General features: G+C 45.4%; 4 protein-coding genes across 4 annotated transcripts; 3 read left to right on the top strand and 1 right to left on the bottom strand.

Moving 5' to 3' along the window:
* The first annotated feature begins 173 nt into the window (after positions 1-173).
* On the top strand, positions 174-2,967 carry LOC101753747 (glutamic acid-rich protein). The gene is made up of 8 exons (XM_004958225.3): positions 174-511; positions 644-776; positions 1,645-1,767; positions 1,860-1,913; positions 2,107-2,153; positions 2,371-2,469; positions 2,603-2,654; positions 2,767-2,967. Exons 1-8 carry the CDS (start codon positions 413-415, stop codon positions 2,784-2,786), a joined length of 627 nt encoding a protein of 208 aa, XP_004958282.1. The 5' UTR covers positions 174-412; the 3' UTR covers positions 2,787-2,967.
* Positions 2,968-7,480: 4,513 nt separating this feature from the next.
* LOC101752518 (probable small nuclear ribonucleoprotein G) lies at positions 7,481-9,918 on the top strand. Its single transcript, XM_004958221.4, has 4 exons — positions 7,481-7,659; positions 7,761-7,783; positions 9,226-9,347; positions 9,476-9,918. Exons 1-4 carry the CDS (start codon positions 7,625-7,627, stop codon positions 9,539-9,541), a joined length of 246 nt encoding a protein of 81 aa, XP_004958278.1. The 5' UTR covers positions 7,481-7,624; the 3' UTR covers positions 9,542-9,918.
* Positions 9,919-10,670: 752 nt separating this feature from the next.
* LOC101752930 (40S ribosomal protein S3-3) lies at positions 10,671-12,601 on the top strand. Its single transcript, XM_004958222.2, has 6 exons — positions 10,671-10,815; positions 10,916-11,063; positions 11,163-11,334; positions 11,865-11,919; positions 12,006-12,137; positions 12,241-12,601. The coding sequence occupies exons 1-6, from the start codon at positions 10,780-10,782 to the stop codon at positions 12,394-12,396; spliced, it is 699 nt and encodes a 232-aa protein (XP_004958279.1). The 5' UTR covers positions 10,671-10,779; the 3' UTR covers positions 12,397-12,601.
* Positions 12,602-14,497: 1,896 nt separating this feature from the next.
* LOC101753336 (PHD finger protein ALFIN-LIKE 9) lies at positions 14,498-18,607 on the bottom strand. Its single transcript, XM_004958223.3, has 5 exons — positions 18,377-18,607; positions 18,203-18,235; positions 16,061-16,289; positions 15,392-15,521; positions 14,498-15,034 (listed from the first exon to the last, which is right to left on the bottom strand). Exons 1-5 carry the CDS (start codon positions 18,465-18,467, stop codon positions 14,690-14,692), a joined length of 828 nt encoding a protein of 275 aa, XP_004958280.1. The 5' UTR covers positions 18,468-18,607; the 3' UTR covers positions 14,498-14,689.
* Positions 18,608-18,978: the final 371 nt, after the last annotated feature.

The raw sequence follows: 18,978 nt of genomic DNA, 5'->3' as shown, positions 1-18,978 counted from the left end.
CGCCGTTTACTAAACGGGCCCTTGGAAGTGCCTCGGCCCACTCCGTCAGAACCGTCCCCCGGCCCACTCCGTCAGAACCGTCCCCCGGCCCACTCCGTCAGAACCGTCCCCCGGCCCACGATACACTGCCCTACCGGCTACCGCCGTTTTTGCCGGCCGCCGACGCTGCGCCGCGCTCCTCGCCGCGCGCCGAACCCGCACGCATCCCTAAATAACCCCTCCCCTCTCCCGAACTCGCCGCTAAATCTCGGCAGCAGCATCGGCGCGCGCCGCCCGGTTCCTTCGACTCCCGAAACAGCGGGCCGGTAGGCCCACGCTTTCACCGCCGACGCCACCCTCTCCCCTCGCGCCGCACGCTCCCCGCCACCGCCCCCTTCGGCCACCATCTGCTACCTCGCGGCGTTCCCTCCCGATGTCGTTCCGAGGCCGTGGAAGAGGGGGCCGCGGGAGAGGGGGAGGGTTCGGCGGGTTCGACCACGCGGCCAAGCACGTGCCGCACGAGGATTTCCCGGTCAGTCTCCGCTCCACCCCCTCACCCTCTGCCCGCTCCTTTCGTTTCATGGTGTAGAATTGATGTGCTGCTTCCAAATTGCCTTTTTCTTGCGGTGACTCGTCTGGCTGGCTGATTACGGCGTATGAGCAGGACATCACCCTGCCGGAGATGACGTGCCGTAAGGCGAGCAAGGAGGAGAAGGCGCTGATAGTGTCCACATTGAAGCTCGAGGAGTTCTGGAGGACTTCCTGCTACCACCTAGAGGAGGATGCTCTCAAGAAAAGTACTATGGCTGAACTTCTCATGGCTAACCTTTTTATACTTATTACATCTACTGATTCTTTGTAATGGTATTGCTCCTTGTACCCTGATATATGGCTTTGCTGCTTGCTTGCTCTAAACCTGTTAGGTAGACAATCATTCCTGTAAAGTATTTAGAGGCTGCAATTTATGTTTCTTTCAAGTAGTTGGTTGAAGAATTGGGTTGAAGCCTCACATGAATCGTCCTGCAGCTGTCAAACTTGGTCTATCTATTTACCGTAGGCAACAATTCTCAAAAAAAAAGAAGAAGTTAGTATATTAGTTGATTCGGTATTTGGTGGAAATGGTGGAGTTGCTTTATATTTCGTTTGAGGAAATGATGGAAGGTAGTTTTGTACTTTTCCTAGTTTATGAAAAATGAGCACCTATATTACTGAGTGCCCTTCTATTTTGGTATTTTATTTCCCTTGTTCTACTTTGGTTGACTGCAAAATCTGGATCCTCAACCTTCATTATTGTCTTTACACAAACTAGTCCTGCCTTTTACTGGACATTTAGGCACTTGAACTTTTCTTGTATACTGTTTCGGCGTGTGGCAAATTTGTCATCTGCATTGCTGAATTTGTTGTCTTCTTGTACTAGCTGCCGCTCTTTGGATTATGATATTGATATGTAGAGAATTGAGAGACTTGTAGGACCAATTTTGCAAACTCACAATTCAGCGTCTTAAAGCATCATTTGGTTTTTCATTACTAGTGTATTTTACCTTGTTCTGTTGCTCACTCTATCATCTTTAGGTATTACTTTATTTTCCATTCTACTTTGGCCTTTTTCTGGCTTTATTTTGTTAATTTTTTAGTTTAATTATCTTATGTTTGATATGTTATTAGAGAATGAAGACAAACAGATTGAAAGATTTTCTGATAGGAAACGCAAGACACAAGCCAAACGTGAAGCTCTTGCATCATATCTCAAACTAAGTTCTTCAAATTTCCCTGCTGAACTGGTACAAGGTAATGTTGACTCTCTTGAACATAGTTCTGTACAGTGAAATTTATTGCTGGCTCTATGTTTCATAGCAACCATGGTATTCTGCTTCTTTCAGGGTCTAGAAGAGGACAAGTAAGCAACAAGAAACTCCGGTGGGATAAAGATTCAGGTTTGAAAACTTTCAAGAACTAAAGGATAATATCCTTTTTATTTCTTCATGAAATAGTACTTGAGCAATCTGATTTTCACGACTCTATTTCCTGTTGGGTAGCACAAATAACTGAAGGGAACACTTGCTACTGCTAGATATTACTCAGCTATACCTCAACTTTTTACTTGGATCCTACCTTTGTGTTTGACAGATGAAAATGCATTTGAAGTGTTTGAGAAGCTAGAAGAGAAGCACAAGGTAAGGACATCACCATCGTCCTTTTTTCATAGTCTCGTTTAGTTGTATATAATGTTCATTTAGTGAGTATGTTTAAATTTGTTCTTATTATGACTGGTTTAAAGTTTGAGCTCTGTTTCAATTCATCATAGTAGCAAAGCTTTTGCCAACAAGAGAAGCATGTAGCTTTGTTTTTTCTACTATTTTTTTATTCCTTCATCGTCTTGGTGATTTGAAGGATGGAAGCAAGGTGGAAAAGGAAGGTGATGAGGAGGATGAACAAGAAGAAGAAGAAGCACAAGAGGAGGAAGAAAATTCAGATGATGACTACAATCAGGTGAGTACCGCTGAATTGTTTTGCTGGGGTTTCTGTTAGGTAGAACAGGGGATCTTGGTTTGTGGCTTCAGAAATATGCATAATTCCTTTTTATATCACTTTGATACCTCATACCTTGAACTTCAACCTGTAGAATATTGAGTTTGACGACGACGACGATGATTGGAACCAAGCGGAAGAAGCACGTAAGTTTCCATTTGAACTTCTATTCGAATGACTGCTGACTGATTCTTTTTCTGAATCAAAATCCTGTCCATTTCTAAAGATTCTAATGAAGCAATTGTTTTGTGTAAACAGATGAAGACTACTATGATTAAGTACGGATGGCCAGATTTTGCTTTTTTTCTTTTCTTTTCATTTGTAACTCATCCAGAAAATTTGTTGGGAGTAGTGACTAGCTTTGTTCTGGTCTTTCTTGTCAAAATGGTCACATGCTTTGTTAGAAACTCTGGACTATCAGAATAGTGAAATACGCAGTTGCCTAACCTTTCTGTTGCACTCTGCCTCTCTGCAACCAGTGACTGGTGCAATGGAGTGTAGTTCCAGGTTTTTGTCTACCTCAAAGAATATAATTTGGCAACTTGTGATGTCAGATTGTAGAATTTGATCCACCGTTGCTTCAGGTCTGAGCGTGCTCGATCACCATTGCACAGCAGCAGGCAGCAGCCTCTGCGCATTGCGCTGAAGTACCTTGTCTATAAATCTTTCCAATATGTTAGAGGTTACGAGCAAATGGGCAGAGGGTTTTTCTCATAGAGAAGTTAGAACAGACTTTCTAACGACGCACAAGATAGTACGTGTTTCATTGTTTCATTGATATAGTAGAAAATACACTTTCTAACGACTCATATAGTAGAAAATACACTTTTTAACGACGCACAAGATAGTGCGTGTTTCATTGATATAGTAGAAAATGCAAGACTACAGTTCTGGAAGGCCATAGGTAGGAAAAAGATAGGTAGGAAAAAGAAAAGAAAAGAAAAATAAAAAGACTTGTCCAGTTGGATTGGACATTAACACGGGTCACCACTCAACTTAAGAACGTCACACCTGACCCGTTGAATTGGGACGTCAACGTGACCTCCTCACTCCACTTACCACGGCGGCACTCACCAATATTCACGCTCATATATTTGCCGAAACCTCCAGGTGTGGTCCTGTGTCGGCATGGAACCGATAGAAGCAGACTACGCTGCCCCGAGAAGCCCACCGCCATGCGGGACCCTCCGCCGTAGTGCCGCTGCAACACCACGCGCCATCTGACGGAGTGATACCACCGAATCTTAACCTCTCGCAGGCTGCCTCGCAGTCGCCATCACAATAACACAACGCGCGGGAGCCTCACCCCATCCGTCGTTGGACTCCCCCTTGCTCTCGTCGCCTTGAAGAAACACCACATGCGGGAGCCTTGCCTCGCCCGTCACGGTACTCCACGTCACGGATCCGTTTCTTTTATCACCATTAGAGTGGTGAGCAATGCTGCCCCACTCCACCAGATCTCCATCGATCAACCAAGTCACCGTCGTAGGTCGACTTCGCTTCGTTCATTCACCCACACAAAAACCTCCGCCGGCAAGTCAACAAACCAGAGAAGTCGCTTGCGCCACCTTTCGACGATTTACCGCACCGGGTAGTCCAGCCAAGCTGATCAACCCACCGCGGTCCGCTGCAAGCCTACTTGTCCCACGATGCCGTTGTCGCCGTCTTCCGACGTAGTCCCACGCCACTCTGACCATTGCCAAGCAACGCCAGCCGCCGCGGTCCGCTGTTAGCAGCCAAGCCGACAACCATGCGACAACCCTAACCGCCGCCATATCCGCGATCGCCTCCATATGGCCTTGGCAACACCCGTCTAGCTTTCCACGCGGCGGGAATGCTGCCACCAGCTGCGGCCGCCCATGACCAATGGACCAGCAATGTCACGAACCGAGATGGGTCTCTAGAGATAACGCCTCCAAGGAGGGCACGATGCTAATGGCGCCTCCAAGGAAGAATGATGCCACCAGCTGCGGCCGCCCATGACCAATGGACCAGCAATGTCACGAACCGAGATGGGTCTCTAGAGACAACGCCTCCAAGGAGGGCACGACGCCAATGGCGCCGCCGTCGCTCGTCCAGGGTCTAGACAGGGTTTTCACCTAGAGTACCCCATGCAGCAGGGTTGTAGCTAAGACATGACGCCCCCAGCGGGAAGAACGACGCCCTAGGGAGCCGCCGTCATATCCGCAAGCAAACGCCGGCGAGGGCTTTCGCCCAGAGCATCCCAACCCTCACTGCACGCTCACGGCTCGCACATCCACGCACCACGTCGCTGTGCCTCCACCTCCGCTTGCTCACCACCACGTCTCCACGCCACACACCGGACCCCCACACCTCGCAGCCTCCTCCACGCCACGCGAGCCCCCAGCAAAGCTCAGCCGCCTTTCTCTCCCGTCGCCGCCTCCGCAACTCCTCAAAGTGAGGAGAGGTGGCCCGACGACGCCCGCAGCCCCACCTCGGTGCTGCCAGCACGCTCCTGCGCCAGGTGTCCTTGCTGCGCCTCCATGGCATCGCTGGCACACCTTGCACAGCCACCCCGGCTGCGGCACCACGCCACCGCCATGTCCCGGCCAGTCGCTCGCCCCACTTGGCCGCCATCGCGCCGCCACGCGTCGGACCAGCCACCCTCCGTCCGCCACCGCTGGCCGGTTCACTCCTTCCCCCGCGCGGTGCTACCTCATCTCCGCGCCCGGGGCCAGCCTCTACGAGCCGCGCTGCTCAACCCTTCACGCACGTGCCCGCCGCCAGTTCGGCGCGCCCTTGCCACCGCACACGCCATGCCCCACCACGCTGCCTCCGACCACCGCCGCCCAAGGGCGCCACCGCCGTCCGCAGCACCGTGCCCGGTGCGGCCGTCATCCGGTGTCGCCGCCGCCGTCCGCAGCACCGCGCCCGATGCGGCCGCTATCCCGCTGTCGCCGTCCGCAACACCGTGCCTAGGGCGGCCGTCATCCCGCTGTCACCGTTGCCGTTCGCAGCACCGCGCCCAAGCCGGCCATCATCCCGCCGCCGCGCCAGCACGGGCCACGAACACGCCGGTTGCCGCCCCATGCAGATCCGGCCCCGGATCCGATCGTGCAAAAAGCATCATGCTTAATCAAGTAAGGGAGTTAGCTTGAGGCCTAGGTTAGAACAAACAAACTGTAACCACAGAAGAAAACCAGAGCTGCAAACAAGACAATGATCAAGCAGCTAGCGACGGTAAACCAGGGCAACGGACAGGTGAAACCTGACCTGGTACAAGCCAACCCAACGTCCTTTTCAGAATGATGTTTCAGTACACTCCCCCGGAAAATTCTACTAGTTTCCTTGGTATCGATGCATTTTCCCAATCCCAAAATAACGTTCGCTCCCGAACCAGATTGCCGTCAGCAGAAACCACTGAACCTAACAGACTGTCTGATGTGGCTTTTCAAAAAACGGCGAATAATGCACAAGCAAAGAAAATATTGGCGCTGATACATGTTAACCAACCGATACCAAGATGGTGCGAAATGGTAGTCATATTATGTCGATATGGGTCAGCTCCCTGCAGCATGTACAGGGGACAGCAAGTAGATGTTTCCCGGCATGGGGAACAGTCCCAAGAAAGCTCTTATGATTGCAGTTTGCAGGTAATTGGATAACTGGACCTTGTAATATCAAGACAAATTTGAAGGTATTTGCTCAACTTGGAATTAATTGCCTTGATCTCAAAACAAATCTCATACAATCAGAATATAAGCATGATTGACCTTCCATTTAAAAGGTTGAAATAGAGAAATATGAGCTGTTTCGATGTTCTGATGTTAGTGGAGCAATGGACAGATCACAATATGTCTGTGCAAATAAAACCAATCTTGTTCAAAGACGATAGTCCATTCTAGAATGAAGCACAATGGGATTTTCAGAAGGCATATTCTAATATTCCTACGCTGATAGGTCATCATGCGTGTCTCTAGTTACTAGTTTAATTCCCTGATTGGTTAGTAATGTAGGTTAGGCTGCCTTACATGTCAGAGGCTCAGAGCTCACACATTACTATAATGATGATGCCGCACATGAAAATATCATCCAGATGATTCTGTATGACAACATCATGTTGGAATGGACTTGTAATATATTTGAGATCCAGAAACTTCACGTGGATTTTTTGTATTTCATCATATAATTTTATTTATGTAAACGGTTCACTCATCTCTCTCCTTATATGATATGGCAATGCTCCTGCCCCTTTACGTTTTTAAAAAAAGGAATTTTATTTATAAAAGGTCAGAATATAATAACAATTCGGAATTTGGAATCTTTATTTTGCTGATATCGAGTCAAGTTGTGTCCCTGGAAGTGATAGGTGTATGATAGAATGTGGAAGTGATATCGAGTCAAGATGTCCCTTGAGCCCTGGACCATCCAGTTTGCTGATTTAGGTGCTGTTTGGATACGAGGTGCTAAACTTTAACAGTGTCACATCGGATGTTCGGATGCTAATTAGGAGGATTAAACATGAGCTAATTATAAAACTAATTGCAGAACCCTGTGCTAATTCGCGAGACGAATCTATTAAGCCTAATTAATCCATCATTAGCAAATGGTTACTGTAGCACCACATTGTCAAATCATGGACTAATTAGGCTTAATAGATTCGTCTCGCGAATTATACTCCATCTGTGCAATTAGTTTTGTAATTAGCTTATGTTTAGTACTCCTAATTAGCATCCAAACATCCGATGTGACAGGTGTTAAACTTTAACAGGTGTTTCCCAAACACCCCCTTAAGCACCAAAAGAAGATAGCACCGCGACCGTTTCTTGTGTTCATTTTAGCTGCAGTTTGCTGGGAGCTCGTAGTTCGCACGCGTGAGCTGGGCCGGACCGGGCCGGGCCGATATGGTGAGTTTTGTACAAACATCCCTGCTCTTTGGTACTTTTCATGTCCAAACCTTATACACGGGGCCCCGCATGCCAGTGTCGGAAATAAGCTTTGGCATTGCTGTAGACCACGGTCGACGGCCCGGGGATTATTTAGGGTTCTGGGTTCTCGAGGCGGCGGCGGCGGCTACCCCTTTCTCTGTCTTCGCAAGGCTTAGGGTTTGGTTGGTCGGAGAAGCTTGTAGTAGATCCTTCGTTAGGGAGTCGCCATGAGCCGGTCGGGGCAGCCTCCGGATCTGAAGAAGTAATAATCTCGCCCTTCTCGAGCTCGATTTGTTCTGTTGCTGTTCCTCTGTTTTGATTGGATTTTAATCCGCCTTTTTTTTGTGTGTCGGTGAATTGCAGGTACATGGACAAGAAGCTCCAAAGTAAGTACTTGCAGATCCTTCAGCTTTTAGCCTACTTGGTTGTGCACAGATAGTAACTCTAGCTCCTGCGATTAGTATGCGCGGGTATTACATTATCTTCGCTGCGTGTTAAAAAGCTGAAGTTTGGGTGATAATCTAGGCTGTGAGAAGGGTTCTGTAATTATTTGGTTGCCTCCGTCTGTCTCTCCTAACTGGTAGTATATGGGATTGTTTGGGTTCAGAGAAATATAGAATATTGTTGTTGATTTGTAATGGTCTTCACTGTCTGTCTTCAATTTGTCTCTAGTTTCTGTCTTAGCGCAATTGAGTTCCGCTAGAGTTGACCTGTGATAGCTTGCTTGAGTGCCTTCAGCTTTTCTGATTTTTTTAATACAGCGGTATCTATTGAATGTCCATGTATAACTGTATGTTCCATTGTTCCGCTTTGAAGAAAAAATGTTTTTATGCGAATGCCCTAAATGATGATATCTTTAGTAAAGCTATGGAGTTATTGTCCAAATGATGCTTCTTTGTCATAGTTACTCTGATAGGGCATTTACTGTTTTTTCTGCTTCATAGACTAAGTGTGTAACATCTGCTGCCTTACATATACAGGTACATGTGCACTTTGTATCATGTGTAGTCTCTTATGATCTTTGCACCTTGTTGCCATTAGGCCTGTTTTTATTTGCCGTTGTTTTCTTGCCTTCTATAAGTAGGCTCTTATTTTCATTTATCTCTCGCTTCTTCGTTTATTAGGCTGCTCTAAATGAACTTATTTGAAAGGCTATGGATTTAGTTCCAAGTGAAGCTCCTTCTGTCATAGTTACTCTTATAGAGCAGCTTGATGATTGGATAACCGTACTTCTTAACTCAGTGACTCTTTGAGGAGGTCAAACAGCTGTACTCCCTAGCCTTAAGGCCAAGTATTATGCTTGAGAAAGTAATGAACCAGTTTTGGTCCCTTGGAACTTGTCTGACCTGAACATGAGCGAAGCTTTAAGATCCATATTTGCATTTGTTCCGCCTTTTGTTTTGTCATGTGAAATCTTTTGGAGCTAATTGATCTTTGTGGTCTTACTATTGCACTAGTTGTGCGCCTATGAAAGTATTGACTGCTGGATCGTGACTGCTAATAGTATTGTCATCTAGAGTAAATCTTGTATTAATCATGGACGTGGTGCCTGATAAAGCTGCAGCGTAATTTTCTCATGCTTTGCATGTTTAGACTAAGGTACCTAAAAATATGGAATTATGGATGATAGAAGAAGTCTTGGTTCCTCCTTATGTTTGAACTTCTTGTATAATTTTATCCGATTTTGTTGGGTTGCTGCTTATCTATTTTGTGCATGATAGTGTATTTTCCTTCCCTCTGTTACAATGTTGCACTGCTGATATAGTGTTTTTTCGCCCCTCTGCCTCCATGAGATATTCACTGACTAGCTATCTTCAATTTTGTCCAGTCAAGCTGAATGCAAACCGTGTTGTCATTGGCACCCTTCGTGGATTTGATCAGTTCATGAATCTGGTCGTGGACAACACAGTGGAGGTCAACGGAAACGACAAGAACGACATCGGGATGGTGGTTAGTAATTGTCTTCCTTTTCGCACCTTATCGAATATACTCTCCGCACAAACCCATCAGTATGAAAATACTTGTGTCGATTTATTCGGATGGTATGATATATTTCTGACAACAAATATATTCTGCAGGTTATCAGGGGGAACAGTGTTGTCATGATTGAAGCCCTCGAGCCGGTTGCCAAGGCTGCTCAGTGAATCGTCAGCCTGGTTTAGTAGCTAATAAGCTGGTAGTGTCAATTCAAAACTGGTGTATGCCATTGGGCACGTTGTATCCTGAGTTCCTGACACTTATTCATGTGCAAGCTTAAGCACCTTTGTATAGTTTAGCCAGCATTTCGATTTGGAGTTGCACAACGCCACAACCTGCCAGAGTGTTATGCACTTATGCTGGTGGGATTCGTGCTATCTTGGTAGCGAACGTGTTATGTACCTGTTCTGGCAGGAGTTATCAGTTAACTTAAAATCCAATACGTAGTAGGTAATAATGTGGCTGTCAAATCATCGGGCATGTTTGCATCTCTTAACAATTTCGTTTCTCAGAAGCATGAATGCATTATCTCCCTTTGGATGTTCTTGGATCTCTTAACAAGACAAGCATGAATGCATGATCTCCCTTTGGTCTCTTCGGAGATGATGTTGGGGTTACAGTGCTTCCATTTCCATGTGTCTATGTAGCTGAAGCTTCTTGTTGATGTTGCCATCCTCTCCTTCATCAAAGGATTTATTTCTTCTCTCTATACTTTATCGATTTATTTCTTTTCTCTTCATCGTATCTCAAAGAACACACTCATTATTGGTAGCAACTAGCAAGATAACTCTAGCCAGTGCCAAGTAGTTAGCTGTCCATGAACTGCCAGACCGATATTTCAACCTCTACTCCATTGTGAAAGTCTAGCGTGTCCCCTCTTTACTGTGATTGAAGATGTATGCAAAATTCCAAGAAAATATTAATCCTTTGCTAAACTTTACACTAAAATGACTAAATGTTCATTTGGCCCTTGTTCAAAAAGAGGATACTCGTCTGGAGATGCAGAGAAATTAGTTCATTTTCACTCTAATCCTCATGTATTGTATCGGGAGGGAATGGTTTTATCCAAAAAAAATTGAACCCTCTGTACCAAGAAGAAAGTCACTATAGAAAATCTCAAACAAATCAACAAAGATGTAAAATGACCTTACTCGCACATGCACATATCAAATGAGTATTTTAAAAAAAAATTGCCACTGTCTTCACTCGTCCCTTTAAAGCGAAATTTGAAGGGAGCCAGGGGCTAACGTACAAAAGGTTCAAACAAACCCTAGCCGTCCGATCATGTTACCCTCTATATATTTGCTCTCCTTCCACACACCTTCCACATCCGAATCTAGGGTTTTTATCCCGCTCTCCTGCCGCCGCCGCCGCACCGTCGGCCCCTCCTCCATCCCTTCTACCAATGGCGACCACTCACGCGATCAGCAAGAAGCGGAAGGTACGGCCCCGAACCCGCCCTCATCTAGATCCCGAGCTCGGCTTCCTTGGGCCATGGATTTGATGTCTGATGTCTGGTTTGCTCGCTCTTTCGCGCGCAGTTCGTGGCGGATGGTGTGTTCTTCGCCGAGCTTAACGAGATGCTCACCCGCGAGCTCGCGGAGGACGGCTACTCCGGTGTCGAGGTCCGTGTCACCCCCATGCGCACCGAGATCATAATCCGCGCCACCCGCACCCAGAACGTCCTCGGTATGTGCGCTTCTGCAACATCCATTCCGATTACCGCTGTGCAAATTTGATGCGTTTCCAGTGGATTGGTTGCTGAGTTTGTTGTTCGATGCCTTTTAGGCGAGAAGGGTAGGAGGATCAGGGAACTGACTTCTGTGGTTCAGAAGCGCTTCAACTTCCCGGAGGGCGGCGTCGAGCTCTACGCGGAGAAGGTGAACAACCGCGGTCTCTGCGCCATCGCCCAGGCCGAGTCCCTCCGCTACAAGCTCCTCGGTGGACTTGCTGTCAGAAGGTTATGCTCTTACCTTGATACAATGCTGTTATGTTGATGGGACATGCGTTTCTGTAATGTTATGCTGTTGCAGTCACTCTCACAGCAGGCTCGGCTTATTGCTGTGCCAGACCTGTGTTCGAAGGTGACGAAAGTGACAATCACCCTTCACGCTTTTTAGAAGCAGTGGAAGGATTTATTACTGTTCCATTGCTTGAGCGGTGGAGGGATATGTGTACCTATGAGCTAATGCATCTGTGGATATTATGGTTTTAGTTCTGTTCTGTGTCAAGTCATCTATAAAGCAAATAGGTTGCTCTGTACCAACTTTGTGTCGGAAGATGACTATATCACCTGTGCCAACTAGAACTCGTCTGAGAAGAGAAGCTTTGGTGATAAGCTTTTTGTATGTTTCTGGTTGGCCACATTGCTTGTATTGGCCTTTATATTGTTTGCTTTCTCTTTTTATTCTAGTTTGTTTTCTTGAGCACCTTTTGTTCCCCTTTGTATCTAGTTTTTTACATGACTTAAAAGTTTTGTTTGTTTGCCAGGGCTTGCTATGGTGTTCTTAGGTTTGTCATGGAGAGTGGCGCCAAGGGCTGTGAGGTATGAGTCTTGCAAAGCAAAATCGGTGTAGTTTCTATTTAGAGTTAATTCTCGATAGATATTGACAAGCACTCTGGGTTCCCCAGGTTATTGTTAGTGGCAAGCTCAGGGCCCAACGTGCTAAATCCATGAAGTTCAAGGATGGGTACATGATTTCTTCTGGTCATCCTGTCAACCTATATATTGACGCAGCTGTGAGGCATGTTCTCCTGAGACAGGTTAGGTTTGATGCTTTTACTTGATGAAATTCTGTATATAATAGTATAATGGTATTTTGTAAGTTTCATTTCTGGCGCTTATTTCTAGTTGACTTGCTTTCAGGGTGTGCTTGGTATCAAAGTAAAGATTATGCTTGACTGGGATCCCAAGGGAAAGCAAGGGCCAATCATGCCTTTACCTGATCTTGTTACAATTCACCCCCCTAAGGAAGAGGATGAGCTCATGAGGCCCCTTGCACCAGAAATCCCAGTTGCTTGAAGTAAAAAAGTTTAGGTGAACCAATGGTTGTGATCCAGTTTTTGCGTTCATGTAATGTTCGTTATTAACGTTGTCACAAGTAAAAAGAGCTTTACTTTTAAAAGTTGCAAACAATGGCAATGAATATATTATTTCTGCTTCTTTTCTCAATCTTGTTGGAGGTTTATATGGCGCATGAATATATACTGAAATATATTGTTGGCAACTCATCACATAATTTAGGTGATTATGAGTAAGGTTATGTTAGTGTCATTTGTTCTTTGTATTTTCCAGTGTATTCTTTTGTATATAAGATTGTGGTTGAATGGATTCATTTCTTTAGCAACGTTCATAGTCTTCATTGTTAGTCTATATGCCTGCAGGAAAGTGTGTATCGGCTTTACGCTACTTTGATGCGTCTTTTGCCGAAAGTGTTTCCTGCTATAGCAATCTGAGGAAAGTGGGCAGTTGGGTTAAGCATATCTGCTTTCTCCAACAATCATTTTCCTCTCATGTACCCAGAACCATATTCGTTTTTTCTGTTTCAATGATCTTCAAATTGTTTTTGCTTGGTCGCATGTTTCTGTTTTTACACACTATACAGCTATCAGAATGGCTTGTACATGCATTGTTTTTTTGATCTGTGCACAAGTTTTCTTAGTTCTGTATCGCCTGTTGCTCTGCAGGATAGTGTGTATCGGCTTTATGCTTTCTTCTATGCATTTTTTGCCGAAAGTGTTTCCTGCTAGATTAACTGAAGGAAAATGGGCAGTTGGGTTTAGCTTATTCTGTTTTCTCCAACAATCATTTTCCTCTCATGTGACTACATTTGTTCTCTGGTGTGCCATTCTCTAAATGTTGATATTGCTAGCCTTGCAAAGTATGTACAGCATTTGAATGGTTTTCTACTGCTGTACTTGCACTCTTGTAGGGAGTAAGGAAAATGATCTCTTGCATGTGGTTTTGTTTCTTTTATTATGCAATATTTGTAGTTTGACCATGTGCAGGACATGTCTAAATAGGCATACAACTTGTCATTGTGTTATTGCCACTTGAACTTGTTCCCTGCTAGACCAATTCGAGAAAAATGGGCAGTTGAGTTAGGCCAGATATTGTGGTTTACTCAACAATCATTTTTCTCATAGTTCATCCTTATTAAGTTTGGTCTATATATATGCTGCTCATGGAATGCATGTATAAATCATAGTTGTGATTTTGGTGGTAGATTGCTGGTCCATGTGCCTTCAGAAATCAAGGCCCTTTTGGTGCTTCTGGTTGCTGCAGGATTTTTGTATCGGCAGCATGCTGATTTTGTGCATTGTTTCCGAGCGGTCCTGCAAAATCAATCATGGAGGTTGGCTTTTCTTATGCATTTAGTGTTACTACCACTGAATGCATTAAGCTGCCCTTCATATACATCCCATTGGTACTTGTTTCAATGATTATGTAAATACTGCAGTGGAGCAGCATTAGGCTTCTGGTGGTTTCTCTTGATTTCTTCGCTGCTTCTGTATGCTGATACCCCTGCCAAATTGTTTGTATCTCGTTACAAGCTTTCTACTTATACGGTTTTGGGTCAAATGTTATATTGCTTTCTTGATTATCATATATTATATTGGAAAGCGTGTGTTTGATTTCATTTGTTGTTGAATGGGGTTGAATGCATCGTCCCGGTTTTTCGCTTCCTTTTCGATTGCATATTTGTACTAGACGGAGAAATAGTCCCGCATGCCTGGCTGGTTTGGCAGAACAGAAGAATTGCTGAGATGCATTCTTTGTATGTTTAGGCTGAACAGCAAATTATTGAGAACAATGTGCAGTATACTTAATGTATGTATAATTGTATAAAATTTTTTGGAGTATGCAATATGTTTGGGATTGAGTAGGCGCCTGTACTGGAGATGCCTACTGAGGCCATAAAATCGGCATATCATAATCCAAACGAATGCCAAACCTGTCGAGCAAAGCTGCCTGTCTCTGACTCTATGCACGGATCATAGAGAACACCGGTGAGCAAAGGTGCGAAGCTGCAGTCTTTGCACGGATCACGGACCATAAAGAACATCGGGTCGTGCGAAGCTTCAGGCCTCCGCACGGATCACAGAACATAGAGAACAGTAAAGGCTATCCGATGCGCAGAGCAAATATCAAATGAATTCCTCCCCAAATTCAGTTAAACACGAATGCTAGAGTTACAGCAGCCTAGCCCACAAGGGCACAACCGCACTACTACAAGTTTACACCATTACATGTCACAGCCATTGCAACTATCTCCGCAACAGCTTTGCTAACCAGCTCGCCGGCCACGTCCCCTTTAGGACGGACGGGCTCGCTTGTTGCTGCTGTTGCCGCCGCCACCGCCGCCAGTGCAGGACGGGCACTTGTACTGCTTGATGTGCTCCGCTTTGGCTGCCGTGATCTTGACGCACTTGCCATGGAACCACTTCTCGCAGATGTCGCAGCAGATCCAGAACTCGTCGGGGCCATAGCTCTCCCCGCACGCGCCGCAGAGTGTCTCCCCGTGCTCGCCTTCGCTAGCACCGCTGCCGCCATCGTCTTCCTCCTCGGCAGCTGGGCCTTCCTCTGCAGGGGCAGGGTCTTCTGCCTTCACCTGGGGCTGTGGTGGCTTTGGCTGCTTCACCTTAGGCTCCGATGATTTCTGCAATTTTCAGAGGACGAGGGTAAAACACGTATTTATGAACAAAAATATATGCACTTTTGAGCATGGTGGATTTTGATTGCTAATATGAGCAAAATAGCAGCTAGATTTGGGCAAAGCGTGGAAATCTGACAGCTAGTATGAGCAAACATAAGAGTGTAAGCATAACTAACAGTGACAACAAATACTTCTCAAGAGCAAATAGATAACAAATGGATTAACCAATTAAGTAGACACATGGAATAATGAATAAATGAATTGTAACAGACATAAAGAGATGCCACATTTCTGCGTTTGTAGGTAAATACAGAACGAGTTTAGAGCATGTTGTGGGCATATCTAGAGAATAAGCAGTACCGTTTTATTGTTGGGCTTAGATTTGCTATTGCTATGGTTATTATTGGTCGGTGGTGCCTTGATTTTACTCTTCCCACTAACAACTTCAAAAGTCGTGGGAAGCTCGTTAATCATACCAAACAGTCGCTTCCTGCATAACAGCAACAGGTAAGTGTTAGTGTAGCATATTATACCAAATAGTGGTAGGGACTACGAAAAATGATAGACATAATTGTTTTGGTCAAGATATGCAGTTAACATCAGTCATAAAACTATGTTCAGTATTTCCTTAATACCATCCTACCCAGTACCCACCCACACCACAAGTGGTACTGACTATTCCTTCTTTTAAATAATCCTAGGGGCAAATCAGTTGTCTCCTCTTGATAAACAATAGGAAACATTCACCTTAGCATGCATCATCTGCTCCAGTTTAAACCCTTCACAGATGACACACTCTCAAGGTTTATTACATTCACCACGCTTTAAGTAGCATTTAGCATTTAAACTATGTTTTCCCAGACCTATCACCTGCCAAAATTGGGTCCAATAATTTGCAGGTTAAGCGCTACATGTCTGTAGGAAAGCTATATATGAAGTGGGAATTTCATAGATAAAAGGAACACTAAGTAGTGAAAAAGGATAATGAAACTGCAGTACAGATTCCAAAAAGATAGAATGGAATGTAACCTGTCATTTTTATCAAAACCGAATCGAGCACCAAAGTAAAATGCAACTGAAAGTAACCAAGCATCACTGTGTACAGCGATCATCGACAACCAATCTTTTTCTAGCATTCCATCTCGTGCAAAGTTTATGCCCAATGCTGGCTCAGGGAGCTCAGGTGGCACCTCTTCTGCGGGCAAATTTACTTCCCAATTCTCATTGGGAAACCCATACAGGCACAGGTTTTCCTTTTCTGCAGAGCAAAAAACATGGTCATGCCAGGATGGACAAACATATCTGCTGTAATATCAATACCATAATCATTAGACATTTTGCTGGAAAGAAGGGCAAACCCACAGGTAACCTTCCAAACACATTGGAATAAACATCAAATCAAGATCATCGTCTCTGATCTCTCTAACAAAATGGGCTAATAGAAATAATATTTCGCCTAAGGCTTTAACAGAGAGCAAGCTACAGAAGCTATGAGCACACTATTAAATATTAAATAACATTATCATATTAACTCCATGAAGAATCAATGTATCAAGCTAGTATGTAAACAAGGGAGAAAAGGAACTGATGACTTTGCCTTTTGTTAGTAACTCGAGATATCCCTTGCATTTACACATGCCCAATGGCTTTTTGGTGTTATTTCTTATTTCGGTTATCTACAGCTCATCCCTCTTATTTTTGTTTCAATTCATCAATGAAATTCCCTCCCTCCCTCCAAGCTTACCGACCGGATATTATTCCATGACACCATTTTCTAGGGGATAAAGACATTCGTTCACAAGATTATAATTACTGACAAAAAAGTTCAATGTTCATGCTTCCAGTAGCCTACTCCTGGACATTAGCCATTAGGGAAACACCTCTTTATTCAATTCAATTCAGCAAGAATAGATCTAATCAACACAAAGGCAGCTTGAGAACTGACAAATGATTTGAGAATTTTCATGACAATTGAGAACAAGGACCATCATGACAATGCTCTCCCTGGTCTCACATTCAATAATATGCCAGTACCAGGTCATTTGTACGGCTTGCAGGCATCAATATGAAGCAATGGCATGCACTATATGGCAATAATGTCATCAAAGAAGAGGAAAACTGAGGCCGAAAGAGGCCCCATGCAGCAACACAATATTTTGAATTTAGGTGGAAGTGGAATTTCAGCTATTCTCCATCATTAGGTTATCTTGTGATCAAACTGCACCATCATCTAGCAGATCCCAGCACCACTGCTCTCCCCTCTATGGCATGTGCAACAGTAAACTGTACCAAACGGTAGCCAAGTTCAGCAACCACCATGGGGTCAGAACTCAACTGCCAGCAGCCTTCAGTTACATACACCAAGCAGGAAAGATGGAGACAGAGCTCCTATCATTGCAGGCATGTAGCCAGCCCCTCCTAGTCAAAAGAACTACATGAATTATTGTTAGGCCAGAAGAATCACACTGCACCTACCAAGCAGGACCCACTGATATTGAACCCAACAACCCAAACTCAAACAGGCGACCCCTACATATGTGGCACTTTTCAGCCCAGCATCGTCTTATTCCCACAGCTTGGAAGGCATTCATGTGAGCACACATGAAGGTGGAAAATTGAGCGTAAAGGATGCTAATCTGAGCTTAAGATCTTAAAAGCCATCAGATCTGAGCAATCAGTGGACGTTGGATTAATCTGAACCGTACATTACTGGCCAAGTGGTCATGCTGCTGGCTTCCACAGCTCCCACCCTCCCCTCAGAACCAGAACCAGTGGTACATTTGTAATTTGATCCTACAATTAAGGCCCTATTCTTCAAATTCTAAGGGCATCAGGTCACACTCACTCTATTGCTCACATGGGTTCACAACTTCACACAGCACACTTGCGTTATTTATTCTTTGGATTCAAAGTTAGGTATATAAGGCCAGTGTATCTACAGTGACATCCAGTTAAGCATATACCCAGATAGTTTTGAGAAAAAATAGGCATATACCTAGTAGATGTATAAAACGGAAAAATATTGACGAGAATTTTGACAGAACAAGCATCCCTGCTTGAAAAATGCAGTACACGCCAAAAAAAAAACCAGGAGCACGGAAAAACAAAACCTGGGGGCAAAAGCAGCCCAAAATTGCACTACGCCGCAATTACGAGCAATAATTCACTCACCCGGGTCGCATTGCTGGTAGAAATCCTCCACATCTGCAGCAACAACAAGCTCAAACAAGTCACGGCACCATCAGAAAACCCCCACAGATGGCAGAGAACTGAAACTCCATTCATGAAGTCCCATCGTCAGCCAGAAGGAAAGGAAATCGATCTGTTCACGAATCTGTGGCCTACCGGTGGTGAGCGCGCGGATTATCCCGGCGCGGCGGCCCTTGAAGTCGCGGAACACCTCCTCCACCGTCCGGGGGTTGTACCCTGGGTCCATTCGGAGCGGCGGATTGCCGGATTCGGGCGCTGCCGGAGAAGATTTGCAGCCGTTTTTGTTCCGATGTATTTCTGGGTGGTGTCTTCGAGCGGAGGAGGGTTTAAAAGAGGAGAGAGAGAGATAGAGAGAGAGAGGCGGACGCGAGGCGTGGGAATGCGACTTAGGATGTGTTTGGTTACCGGGTTGAACCGGGTCGGAACGGGTTCGACCCCCTTCATCCCGCGTTTGGTTGAAAAACAATGGGGAACAGGTTCGACCCAGATAAGAATATTCCCAGTTGATTCGGGTCGAGCGGATTCCTCCAAAATGGACGGACCGCTCCGACCCAGTTCTCCCTCGCGCGTCCCGTGAATCCAGCTGGGGCCAGCAGTCACCGCTCCAACCCTATCCTCACCTCTCTCACCCCCTGACGCCAAGCGCAGCGCCGCCTCCCTTGCCATCGCCACCGCCGCCCGTGCCATCCGCCGCCAGCCTCTTCCCCCCATCCGCCGCCCCTCTCACGGCGCACCAT

This window comes from Setaria italica, chromosome II, assembly GCF_000263155.2.
Source record: "Setaria italica strain Yugu1 chromosome II, Setaria_italica_v2.0, whole genome shotgun sequence".
Lineage (NCBI taxonomy): Eukaryota > Viridiplantae > Streptophyta > Magnoliopsida > Poales > Poaceae > Setaria > Setaria italica.
This window is presented reverse-complemented; position numbering and strand designations above follow the sequence as displayed.

Excerpts from the sequence above, each read along its gene's own strand:
- LOC101752518 (XM_004958221.4), top strand. The coding sequence starts at position 7,625 with ATGAGCCGGTCGGGGCAGCCTCCGGATCTGAAGAA. Across the intron at positions 7,784-9,225 it reads CATGGACAAGAAGCTCCAAA|TCAAGCTGAATGCAAACCGT; the intron begins GTAAGTACTTGC and ends AATTTTGTCCAG. Across the intron at positions 9,348-9,475 it reads AGAACGACATCGGGATGGTG|GTTATCAGGGGGAACAGTGT; the intron begins GTTAGTAATTGT and ends TATATTCTGCAG.
- LOC101752930 (XM_004958222.2), top strand. The coding sequence starts at position 10,780 with ATGGCGACCACTCACGCGATCAGCAAGAAGCGGAAG. Across the intron at positions 11,064-11,162 it reads CCGCACCCAGAACGTCCTCG|GCGAGAAGGGTAGGAGGATC; the intron begins GTATGTGCGCTT and ends GATGCCTTTTAG. Across the intron at positions 11,920-12,005 it reads GTGGCGCCAAGGGCTGTGAG|GTTATTGTTAGTGGCAAGCT; the intron begins GTATGAGTCTTG and ends TGGGTTCCCCAG.
- LOC101753747 (XM_004958225.3), top strand. The coding sequence starts at position 413 with ATGTCGTTCCGAGGCCGTGGAAGAGGGGGCCGCGGGAGAGGGGGAGGG. Across the intron at positions 777-1,644 it reads GGAGGATGCTCTCAAGAAAA|AGAATGAAGACAAACAGATT; the intron begins GTACTATGGCTG and ends ATATGTTATTAG. Across the intron at positions 1,768-1,859 it reads CCCTGCTGAACTGGTACAAG|GGTCTAGAAGAGGACAAGTA; the intron begins GTAATGTTGACT and ends TGCTTCTTTCAG.
- LOC101753336 (XM_004958223.3), bottom strand. The coding sequence starts at position 18,467 with ATGGACCCAGGGTACAACCCCCGGACGGTGGAGGAGGTGTTCCGCGAC. Across the intron at positions 16,290-18,202 it reads CTACCAGCAATGCGACCCGG|AAAAGGAAAACCTGTGCCTG; the intron begins GTGAGTGAATTA and ends TTTGCTCTGCAG. Across the intron at positions 15,522-16,060 it reads GGTTTTGATAAAAATGACAG|GAAGCGACTGTTTGGTATGA; the intron begins GTTACATTCCAT and ends GCTGTTATGCAG.